The sequence below is a fragment of the Mytilus californianus genome, unplaced genomic scaffold (assembly GCF_021869535.1).
Source record: "Mytilus californianus isolate M0D057914Y unplaced genomic scaffold, xbMytCali1.0.p SCAF_2, whole genome shotgun sequence".
Taxonomy (NCBI): Eukaryota; Metazoa; Mollusca; class Bivalvia; order Mytilida; family Mytilidae; genus Mytilus; species Mytilus californianus.
Window position 1 is genome coordinate 36,214,906 of NW_026262668.1, and position 13,043 is coordinate 36,227,948.

The following is a 13,043-nucleotide window of genomic DNA, read 5'->3' on the forward strand; positions in this document are numbered from 1 at the left end:
GGACAATAAAGGGACGATAGATATATGCACAACAATATATGATATAAACAGTGCAAATGAGTGGACAGTATCAAATAAATTACCAATATTTACTTTTTTTAACCATCTTCTGCAGTGATGAGAAAAAATTATTCTGAAAATCATAAAAAGATTTTATTTTTTTCTGAGACTCAAAATGCATGTAGCTTTTATATATCTAGGTGCTGCCAGGTCTTAAAATTTTTCCAGTTGCACTGGTTTGTCTATACTCAGAGTAAATTGGAAATGCGCACCTTAATTCTTGTTTTAAAAAGTTTTCATTCGTTAAAACTTGCCATTCATCACAATACAAACATTAAAGAATATCAACATTGTTAAATAATAGTTTGAATCCTTGATCATCTCAGAATGAAAATTTGCAAATGAAGTAAAAACGTTATTTTTATATTTGAAGGTTCACATTCATGTCTTAAATTAGAGTAAATCATTGAGCTTTTTGTACACATAAATTTGTATCTTAAGATGTAACTCTTTTTTTTTTCAGCCAGTCATAACGAAGTTGTAAAGATTGTTGAACTTTGTTGTAAACATAATGTTGTGTTGATACCTTTTGGAGGTAAGATAACAAAATCAGTTTGAATTTTGACAAACTTTTTCTTTGGACAGGTTTGCCACTTTTAATTCTGCCTTTCCCATCTTAAATTTTAACGCTTTGCTTCATTTCAAAAGAAAGTTATGATTTGAAATGAAGCTTCCTCATGTTCCATGAAAAGCAGATATATATTTGAAAGAAAAAAGTATGTTAATTTCAGACTTTAAATTTTTGAGTTTGTGTTTACCATATTTTGCTGTGTATAGTACGCAGTTGTGTATAATATTTCCAAAATCATGAAAAAAGTCTTAATTAAAAAAAAAAAGTTTAGAAAAAATTTTAATAGTCTAGTTCACTTAGTAATAATTTCTTTTCTTGAACATTTCTTATTATTTTTCATATAAATATTTCAAAAGGTAATTTGAATTCACCAACATTTATCATTTTTGTCAAAACTATTTTGTAGGTGGAACAAGTGTATCGTCTGCTTTAGAATGTCCATCAGAAGAGAAAAGAATGATTGTCTCCCTTGACACATCACAAATGGTTTGTGTGTTTTATTATACCCTCACATTAGGAGTGGGGCTATATTGCAAACGATTGTCTGTTGTCAAACAAATATTTAGACATACTTTTCTCTGGAACAAAAAACAGAATGACTTCATATTTGGTAGTCAGCTTCATGTGATGAGTTATAAGTTATAACATGTAAGCACTTTTAAGATCTTTCATACATCTGCTACCTGTTTGCCGATGCAATGAATAACAAATGGGTGTATGCTTCATTAACAATGCATGTAGCTCCTTATTGTAATAAATGTACTGGGGTTGAAATACAATTCATGGCTGCAAGATACTTAAGGGAGCTAACTCTTGAAAGTCACAAGAATGTTTTAACAGCCTTTGTGATTTCATGCATTTTACAGCAGACATCTGCTGTTTTACTTGTTGAATCTTTTTGCCCAATTTTCCTCAATTGGGGATTAGATTTAGTTGAATGGTTTATATTATTTTTTTAAATATTTAAAAAACTGCTTTTAAAAATTCACCCAATAAAAGAGCTCTTTCTTTTGTGGAGTAAAATTGTTAAGTTTCAAAATGTCTGTGAATGAGTGCGACTGATTCCAGAATAGAATATCAACAATAAGAAATGAAAGAAATAATTTATATAATGTTATCAACAAATAAAAAACAAGAACAATAATGTTTACAAGTTTAACTTTTGTGGGAGAATTGTGACTAAATTATTTTAAATGTGTACTTTTGATTGTGAAAATTTAGGTCGGATTGGGTGGCTTTAGGCACTATACAGTCACTGACTGTATATGACATAAAAATGTACAGTCAACCCATTTTGACTGCCCATAAAGAATGATTGCAATATCAAATATAGACAAAGCTCATGAATCTTATGCCTTTTACCTTTTTTTCAGAACAAAATACTGTGGGTTGATGAAAAGAATTTAACAGCATGTTGTGAAGCTGGCATAATAGGTCAAGATCTAGAACGACGGGTAAGTCATGGATTCTGGTTTTGATTTAAATTTGCAAAATCACTCTCATTTCAATAATGCGACTATTATTTTGAACAAGTCAAAAGTGAAATTTGAATAAATATTTTTCAGACAATTTTCTTATTTTCTTATTTTTTTATGAAATTTTCTCCAATGCACCAGTATATTTTTTTACATACGGTAATTTTGGAGATCATCAAGAGTTCATGAATTTTTTTTAAATATTTTATTATCCAGATAAACCAACAATTATTCTGTTTGTCATGTTGAAATTTTATTCAGAATAGGAAATTGGCTGTAACTAATAGAATTAGCATATTTTGATAGCTTTCAATTTTGTAAATTATTTTTTTATTTTTAGTTATCTGAAAAAGGATTTTGTACAGGGCATGAACCAGATTCTATGGAGTTCAGTTCACTAGGTGGATGGGTAGCTACCAGAGCATCAGGCATGAAAAAGAATATCTATGGCAATATAGAAGATCTAGTAAGATTTTTATGGAAGATTAGAAAAAAATTTAAACTTGGGAGTTACTCTCATTTTTTTTATTATTTATGCTTATTGATATTATCAGTTATGTATTGAATCTGTTCAAGTTTTCATGAAATATCTTTATATTTTAGAATAAATATGAAATAACATGTATTGATATCGATTGATATCTATTCTATATAGGTACTGTAAACAGATTAACTATTTATTTATATTTTTTTTTGGTTGGTGTGGAGGGGGGGGTATTTCCTAATTTGGATTATCACAGCATATTTGTAGGTTTATATTGTGATTTCATAACATTGCAATATATTTCTATTAACCCTTAGACTGCTACGCGCGACTATTGTCATTCCGATAAAGCAGTCCGCTACTGCTATGCGCAACTATTGTCGTTTCTGTATCTCATTTGTTTACACAGTTACCATGGAATGGGAGGAGTCAATATTTATGAGATTGCGGCAGTTTAGACTTGTATGGATTCTGAATGGCGTACTTTCGAGTTTCTCTTGACTTTAAATCAGGTATAAGCGATGAAACCGAAAGTGAAAAATTTAGATGAAAAAAGTAACAAAATGGCAGAAATTGTTTGGAGTGATGGCCAACACGTTCAGAAGTATTTCAATGATAACGATGTAACAGCGGCGGCCAATTTAAATGATTTGGACGGGAACAGAAGATATAATAGATGGAAATAGAAACATTCTAACAAGACTGCGAGCAGAAAACTTTTAAAGCGGGAACCACAGGGATTCCCCAGACGATGTTCGAAATGGATGACATGAAACAGGATTTGCGATGTTTATCATTGTGCCTTTCAACTGTGAATCAATATTGATCACTGACATTGATAGATTCAAACATTATGTTTGTCAAGATTATTTATTGACGAAAGTTATATCAATGAACTTGTTGTTAAAACATATTTGTACATGGAAGTAAAAGTCGAAAGTCGGAAGGAAAATACCGGAAAATAGTTGCATAAAAAAAAACGTTGGTCCGAGAAGAAACTTTTTTCTTTTGATAATCGCAATGGAACTAGTTCTTAAAAGAGATTTTTAACAATATTGGTTCAATTCTGAAGTCATGGATACCTTTGAAAAGTTTTTACATTAATGGATTTGCGTTAATAAAACATGAAAAAAAAAAATTTACCTTTGTTTACCTCTATTTGCACCTGTACAGGTAATAAATGACCAGAGACTCACACAAAAATAAAATAAAATAAAAAATACAGAATATAACAATACTTTTTTATATAACTTTTATTGATGAATATTCAATATTTACAAAGATATTGCAATTGTAAGTAAACATGTTTATTTCATCAGTGATTAAAATTTTATTCAGCAATACACAAAAGTACAATAGAAATGAATGCAGCAGTCTAAGGGTTAATGATAATGTAGTTTCAAGTGACTGTTACACAAAAATTTAATAACTTTACAATGAGATCATGGAGTCACACAGTGCTACCTCATAAGGTCACCAGGCTTGTAAATCACGGCATTTAACATTGATTTTATAAAATGTACAAACTTATTAGAGGATGAAATCGGCTGACTTGACTGAATGAAGGATAATATATGTTTAATTTCATATGATTACACAGATTCTCTTTTTTATTTTTTTCAGGTAGTCCATATTAAGTTTGTAACACCTAAGGGTGTAATGGAAAAGAGTTGTCAAGTCCCCAGAATGTCATCTGGGTTGGATATCCATCATTTCATAATGGGTTCAGAAGGTCAGTCAGAAAACTATTTTCACAATGATATAAGTAAAAGAAATAACAATTTGTTACTGGAGAATTATTTCCACAAAAACTGGTTTAATATCTCATATAGAAAAAAAAAGGAAAAAGCATATACTGTAAACCAACTAATTTTCACGACTTTCACAAGTAGAAAAAAATAATGTGAATATAAGTTGTCACTAATATGTAAAAAAAGGTCTTGCTTATATAAATACATCAAGGAATCAATGATAAATAGTTAAAAAGTCGGTTAGAAAGGGCTAAATGTGAAATTAAGTATCTATGAAAATTATTTGGTTTATGGTATATTGATGAAACAAATGGAAAATGGATGACGTCCAGATGTCTTTTGACTATTTTTTTTTATGGGTTGCTGTCTCACTAAAATATACCCCACATATTTATTCATATTTTTGGTAAGGACTTTGATATGATATCAATCTTGCTGGGTTAGACTTTATCATATGAATTTATTCTAGTTAAACATAAAACAATTTTGTAAACTACTGCATATTAAACATTTAATTTCTCAAAATAAGGAAGAATTGTTATATTTGATATTAAATGGGTTATGATTATAGATTGTACATGTCAATTAAAATATGAATTCCAAAAATGCAGTCAACTGTGAAATAAATAAATATTTTATTGACACTGAAAACTGTCTTTACTAAACCCTGGGTAAACAAAAAATCTGTCTAAAGAAAAATTTTATATAAGAATCTACCAAGAATAACCTAAAACAATTATTTCCACATGAATTCACAAGTACAGTGCATACCAATAGACAAAACCTGTTCTTTACGACTTTGACAAGACGATTCAACAGTCATATGCTGAAGCCAGGGAACAATATTTTTTATTCCTGGGCATGCAAATTGAAGATTATGGTATATACACTACATTTATGACATTAGATGAACAAAAAAATAAACATGAGATTCTGAGATACATTAAAAAAGACCCTGTTCTATGTAAAGCCATTTAATATTTGTAGGTACCTTAGGTGTAGTTACGGAAGTAACATTAAAGATCCGACCTATACCTACATGTAGAAAGTATGGTTCTATTGTGTTTCCACAGTTTGAGAATGGAGTTAATTGTATGAGAGAAGTAGCCAGACAGGTAAGTTGATGTATATTTATGATAAGATTATAAACATTTTGCATTCAAAAACTCGAAATTGAATAAAAAAAATTTGCTTAAACCTTGAATAACTCTTTCAATTTAAATATATGTAAAAACTTTCCTGTTAGGTGTTGTGAAACCAACTGTTTGAAGATGCAATGTATTTTGTTAAGACAAGACTGATATAAATCAAAACAAAGCCTTATACTTTTCTAAGAATTCTATCAAAAAGGACAGTTAATTCTTTCCCTTCAAAGGGGAACACAACAAAATTAACAATCAACTAATCAAAATTCATGATTTTACGTACGTATACTTTGACAGTTTTATATAATACTGAAATAAGAGACAATGATGATCTAAAACACTTTTTATAAACATGTTTACAGAACTGAACATTTTAGCTATCATTATGAAAACATAAAAAGTTGAATATTATGTATGTCTACTTAATGGCTAGAACTGTTTTGGTGTATAAATAAAAACTTGAAGGTGTTGAAACAAATACTGTAGATTCCTCATTATTTGTGGGATACCAATCTAAGGAGATTTGTGAACCACGAATTAAAAATGATTAAGGAAGTATACATTTTTTATAGGCTTGTATGCTGACTTTGGCAAAACCACGAAATCAAATATCCACGAGAATACAAATTTCCCTGATTCCACGAAAATTAGTACCCACTAAATATATGAATCAACAGTAGTACTTGTGATAATCTCTTGTAATAAAAATTATGATGATCTTTGATCCTTGTCCATCAATGATGGCTGCCATAGCTTCTGATTCATGGAAATATTGCTAGTTTAAACTTATAGAAGTGAGTTATTTATACTGTTTTTTATTTCAGAGGTGTGCTCCAGCATCCATTAGATTAATGGACAATCAACAGTTCCAATTTGGTAGTGCTTTAAAACCAGAGAGTAAATCACTCCTTCAAAGTTTTATTGAGGGAATCAAAAAGTTTTATGTTACAAAACTTAAAGGATTTGATCCACATAAGTTAGCAGTGGCTACTTTATTGTTTGAAGGTACAAATGAGGTGAGAGGAAACTATTGACAAACACATGTATATAATTGACTAGGGTGCCAATTTGTACATGTCATATGTGTTTTAATCTATTATATATACTATGGCTTTGAAGGAGTACAAATTTGCTTAAATAAGCCATAAATCAGAAAAGTTGGCAGGTCTAATTCGAAACCCTGCATTTTTATGAAACTTTCTAAAGAAACCAGTATCTAATTGCATTTTGCATATATTTCCTATTTTATTTATTTATTCAAATGAATATTTTGAATTCCCATAGCAAAACATGGGCTTTGCCACATCTATATAAGGGGCAGACATCGTGTATCCACAACTAAAACAACGACCTTATTTCAATGAAATGTTCATAGAATCTTGCTTATATAATGGCCTGTTACAGGTATAACAAACTGTTAACGTAACACTATTTAAGAGAACCTCAACAAAAATTATTCTGTTTAAACTTCTTACATATTTATGCATCAATTTTAAACACTTTTCATCTTGATCAATGACTTATAGAGTTCTTAATACACAATATCCGTTGAATGCAAGGTTTGATAAATGCGAAGTGGTGAATTGCATTTGAGATAGAAATCGACCTTATGCAAATGAATACGACTACATCTACTAACCATGTTAACCTATTTCGGGTTGAAAAAATCTCTAGGCAAAGTCTGAAATTGTTTGAAAATTGAGTTAAGAACCCTACAAAACAGACCATTATAAAATATTTCGTATTTGAATGTTTCAAAATCAATCAAAGTCTTATACATGTACATGTATACATCCACTTGCATAAGGTCGATTTCTATCCGACACAGCTCTTTTTATATGTTATTGTTTGACATTTTAAGAAGTGCACCTGTTAAACTATAGTTCTTTGTCCCATTACAGGAAGTTGCTGCACAAGAAAAAAGAGTATATGAAATTGCTGCACAATTTGGGTAAGTAATATACACAATGTAAACTAAAGCCTTTTCATTTTTTCCCCTATAGATTTTTTTAAAATAAAAAATTTGTGGAGATACTGCAATACATTTTTGTCTGCAAATTTTTTTTTAATGCTAAGCAAACTTTTGAAATATCTGCTTATCCATAAGTAGTACTTTTTCCTAAATCTATGATTTAAAACAAAAATATTAATATTAAAGTGGCATTAGCTGTCAAATTCATGTTCACCGATTTGGCTCAAATTCTCATATTTGATTTATAACATACTAAAACGTATATTCAAATTATAAAAAGTCTAAAATGAACAATTTTCAATGCATGGACTCAATAATATATATCAGCATTTCGTGTGTATTTTAATCTAGACACCATCTATAAATTAACTATTGAGGTGATCTCCAAAGACTGCCGACGTTTATAAAAGCCGATATAAACATAAATATAGATATAAATAGATAGCAAACACGTGCAATTGGACTTTTCTAAGTCTGTTTGATTTCATATTAAAGGTTAAAAAAATATGTTAATCATCGTTTTTACCTGTATAAGAATGAGTTTTTGTGGATCGAATCAGTCAACCAAATGGTTTACCCTTGTTTCACTTTCAATGTTGACATTCTTTTCCTTTTAATAGCTGAACACGACTATTTAATGTGTAACCCATCTCTAGCTAAGGGGTTAAATTGAAGGTCACATGAATATGGATTCAATGAGGTCGAATTATTCACTTGCAAGTGAATAATTCATCAGCGATGTTCCTCTTAGCTTATTTTGACAAAATTGAACCAAACTGGCTTCTAAAAGCCAATTATTTATTCACTATTTCACTTTCATAAATGATTGAACCAAAAACAAATCATATTTTAATTTATTTTTTATCTCATAGCTTTTTTATGAAAAAATATAACGTTATAATATTAAAAGCTTAATTGAAAGTTTGAATTTACTGTATAATATTAATTTTACAGAGGTTTGCCTGCTGGTGCTGAGAATGGAGAGAGAGGCTATATGTTAACATTTGTAATTGCATATCTTAGGGTAATTATATATAATTTGAATAAATTAGTACTGAAATTTAAATGGGATCAGAATCTTTATTCAGGAACAATATTTAAAAATAAGTATTGATAGATATACCTTGACCTTCAGTGACCTTATGTGAATTTCATAGAATTAAACAGTTTTCATTGTTTGGGGAGACAGGAAAATCATAGTCCATAGCAACCATGTGTTAGTTAACCAACAACAAGATGAGAAGAAATATTTCTTCGAAGGACTTGAATTTAAATTTTTTACATGTACCTTATATCTTTGTACTCCTGTGATTTATAATGAATATGAACAGTTAATTTCTTTTTTTTGTTTGGGATAAATAATGATGAATATTAATTAGTAGATAAAATTTTCATTCCTTTATTAGACTTGAAATTTGAATAAAATATAGTTGCAGAATCTTTTATCTGTTTGCAGGATTTAGGATTTGAATATTATATTGTAGCTGAATCTTTTGAGACATCTGTACCATGGGACAGGTTAGTTTTGTCATAGCAAGCTTAAATTTAATTTTCTTGACATTTTATATGTTTGTATGTATGTATGAAAAAGTTACTATATGAAATGCATTAAAGTGTCTATTTGATAAATAATTGCATCTTTTTGATTTTTCGTTTTAGCTTGTACATACATTTAAAACTACAAAATTGTGTCATGATAGACTTAAAATGAAAATTTCTTTCATGTTAGATGATGATTTCTTTTGCATCAAAAGAAGCACATGTCAAAATCATCAAATGAAGTACTATCGAAAAAGCGACTTTTCTTTGTATTTCTTAAACTGTAAAAATTGTTTCCTCAAAAACTTTTGAACCATAAACAATATTTTTACCAAACTAGGGTTTAATACCTCTATTTGTATTCAGGTCAAAGGACAAGGTTTCAGCAGTTTTTGATAAACTGAAATTTGGGCAAAATTTTGGAAGACTGAAATCTGGGCAAAATTTTGGAAGACTGAAATCTGGGCAAATTTTGGAAGACTGAAATCTGGGCAAATTTGGGGCTTTTGTAACTCTTCTATAATCTTTACATAAATATGAGGCATGTGATTAAAATCCACAGAAAACAAGGACTTCCATTAGATGAAGAACACATGTTGACCTCTAAATGTCTTTGGATTTTAATGTGTTGTTTGTTACATATGCCACAAATGGTGACGAACCTCGTTCATTCATTATCATATGTATAATACATTTTACAGATGCTTGGACCTGTGCAATAATGTAAAGGATAGACTTTATAGAGAATGTAAAGAACATGGTATTCAATTTCCACCATATATCACTTGTAGGTAAGAATAAGTAACTATACAGTAAGTAAACTAAAAAACAACTGAATTAAAGTTATTTTTTTATGTAGATAAGAGTGAACCAACGTCTGGTAAATCTTTAATACAGTAGAATCCCAAAAGTGGAAACATTGGTTATGTAGGTTTGTTATGATAAAACACATGAAATGTAAAGACTCTTTAAAGCAACAACACTTTAGGGATTGTTGCATAAATTAAATGAGATCCACATATGCATGTTTCAGTACTCTATCGGGAAAAAAACCCACAGAAAACCGTACTTAAGTACACAATCAGGAAGTAATGATGAACTCTTCCCAACTTCACCATCATTACTGCAGAATTCTCTAATTTGTGTATGTTATAGTTATTTTTATCAACATTGTTTTAAATGCTACTAAAAGGGATATTCATTGTTGAAAACAAACTGACAAGCCATGGCAAAAAAATGAAAAACAACGAAAAGACCAACAACAGTACATAAAACACAACATAAAAAACTAAGAGTAAAGACTGAGCAACACAAACCTACCATAAACGTGGGGTATTCTCGGATGCTCTGGAAGAGTAAGCAGAATAATGTGCAGATAACTCCTATTGTTTTTTGGTGAAGTTAAAGTTGACTTTTCTTTTTAGTTTTACTTATTTGAGTTTACCTGGTGATAGGTGACCTCATTAGCTCATTTCACGATCTCTTTTTGCATTTGATACGAAGATGCCTTGTTACTCTTGAATATTATCAAAATGGATGAAGCTGTCAACAAAGTATCATTTTCATTCTGTTTGTAGGGTTTTTATGTGAACAATGCAAAAATGAATACTTGAAACTTGAAGCAAATATTTTGCCTTCCATGAAAATTGAATTCCCGAAAGAAATATAATTTTAATTGAACTCTCCCCTCCATACATCCTATTTTTCATGAAACTTGCAACAACTGTCTTGTGGTACTGTGAATGGTAGGTAATGGGTTCAATTTTCAGTCAAATTGATCTAAACACTTCAAAAATTGGTATTCACAGTTTTTATGCCAAGCATACGTCACAAGAGTAAAACAACAAGAGTGCATACGCTGAAATGTCTCGCCTTCTTTACTAACCATTGATTTTATGTTGATAGTCCTAAATATAAAGCTTTACTAAGTAACACATAAACTTAACATGATCCAAGAAAATGAGGTCAAGGTCAGATAAACCAAACGAGAAATATATGTACACCTTACAATCATTCAGTAAACCAAACATAGTTGACCTATTGCTTATAGTTTCTAAGAAACAGTCTTAACCAAAAAAAACTTAACATTGACCAATGAACCATGAAAATGAGGTCAAGGTCAGATGAACCATGCCAGACAGACATGTACACCTTACAATCAATTTATGCATTAAATATAGTTGACCTATTGCTTATAGTATCTAAGAAACAAACTTAACTCATTGGCCCCTGTAGACACGGATATGCGTCATTTTTACTTTCGTTTTGCTCCCTGGTGACGCATATGTGCGTCTGAATCCGCCATTTTGTATTTCCCGAAAGACGCATATAAGCGTCATTTTGGTTGGGTCCCGTTTTTGTTAAACCTCTTCTGATTGGTTCCTAGTAGAAGGATGGCCTTAGAGTCAGATGATTCTCTAATGAATATTTATGAGATTTAACACGTGGCACAGTTTTCATTCATAAAATACACATCGGAATTTTACTACAAAGTCATCGATCTGTGAAACGTAAACAATGGCCGGCGAAATCGACTTTCACTTTGATACTAGCTCAGATGAGGGTGAATTTGAAGGATTTACGCCAGAAGATGTAATTCAATCAATAGAGAAGGGTGCACAGTTGCACCAGATCAATGAGGATGAACTGTCTGACATTAGTTTTGACGAAGATGACGAAGACGAAAGTCAAAGTGAAAGTGGAAGTGACGACAGCGAAGATGAATGGACTGATGCCTTGTCACAGATTGATTTGCCTGTATTTACTGAATCTGTGGGACCAACAACTGCAATGACAGCTGACAGAAATGAACTAGATTTCCTGAATTTAATGTTTCCAACAGTGATCTTTGAAATTCTAGTCGCACAAACTAACTTATATGCCAAGCAGCTACAAGAAAAAGCAGGCAAACCTGACACTCAGTGGTCGGATACCACAGTGGTAGAAATGAAGGCATATATAGGAATAAGACTCTACATGAGCATCCTTCAACTTCCAACAATGGAAATGTACTGGTCTAAAGATTTTATGTTTGGAAATTTGTTTGTTCCTAATATTATGCCCAGAGACCGGTTTGATAAACTATGTCAGTACTTTCATGCGAATGATAAAACTACCAATCCTCCCAGAGGAATCCCAGGACATGACCGTTTGCATCATGTCAGAACAATATTAGAAATTGTCAATAAGAACTGTATTGATAACTACAAGCCTCATCAGAATACTAGTGTTGATGAGGCAATGATTGCATTCCGTGGCAGACTTGGTTTTAGACAATATTTACCAGCTAAACCAACTAAATACGGCATCAAAGTTTGGATGCGTGCTGACTCAGAGAATGGATATTGCAATGAATTTGACATTTATACAGGGAAAACTGGAGATACCCAAAACCATGAGCTTGGTCTTACCTCTAGGGTGGTAGTTAACTTGACTCGTAGACTAGAGAACAAGAATCACATCGTAAATATTGATAATTATTTCACAAGTTTTGACCTGTTCAAAATTTTAAAGGGAAAGAAGATTTATGCTAGAGGGACTGCAAGATCCAATAGGAAAAATTTTCCTAAAGCTCTACATGCTAAATGTGTGAAGAATCCAGGGGAGAAAAAGGTAGTTCAAAGAGGGAGGATCACAGCTTATGCTTGGAAAGACAAGAAAGTGATTTTTTTCTTGTCCTCAGCTGATGATCCAACTTTAGACAACCTTCAAGTTCAGCGTAGACAGAAAGATGGTACTCAAAAAATGGTTGCCAGTCCATCTGTCGTACAAAACTACAATGTCAAAATGAATGGTGTGGATAAAGCAGACCAAACTAGAACAGAATATCCAACTTATCGAATGTGCAAAAGGTGGTGGACATACATTTTTTATTTTCTTCTAGACCTCTCAATTGCAAACTCCTTTATTTTAATGAAAGAGTCTCCAAACCATAATTTAATGACAAATACTGGAAAGAACAAAGTAAGATCATTGCTTAGCTTCAGAATGAACTTAGCAAAGCAACTCACAGGAAATTTCAGGGGCAACAGAAAAAGAAAACGTTT

General features: G+C 31.0%; 1 protein-coding gene across 2 annotated transcripts in view; it reads left to right on the forward strand.

The window, feature by feature from the left end:
* LOC127729805 (alkyldihydroxyacetonephosphate synthase, peroxisomal-like) overlaps nt 1-13,043 on the forward strand; it is a 29,862-nt gene that overhangs the window by 12,661 nt on the left and 4,158 nt on the right. For both annotated transcript variants that reach the window (XM_052237713.1, XM_052237712.1), the window contains exons 6-16: nt 524-595; nt 1,038-1,117; nt 2,005-2,085; nt 2,447-2,572; nt 4,214-4,322; nt 5,329-5,456; nt 6,311-6,502; nt 7,388-7,437; nt 8,413-8,482; nt 8,915-8,976; nt 9,699-9,788. In XM_052237713.1, the coding sequence (XP_052093673.1) occupies nt 524-595; nt 1,038-1,117; nt 2,005-2,085; nt 2,447-2,572; nt 4,214-4,322; nt 5,329-5,456; nt 6,311-6,502; nt 7,388-7,437; nt 8,413-8,482; nt 8,915-8,976; nt 9,699-9,788 (1,060 nt within the window). The remainder of the gene's footprint in view (nt 1-523; nt 596-1,037; nt 1,118-2,004; nt 2,086-2,446; nt 2,573-4,213; nt 4,323-5,328; nt 5,457-6,310; nt 6,503-7,387; nt 7,438-8,412; nt 8,483-8,914; nt 8,977-9,698; nt 9,789-13,043) is intronic.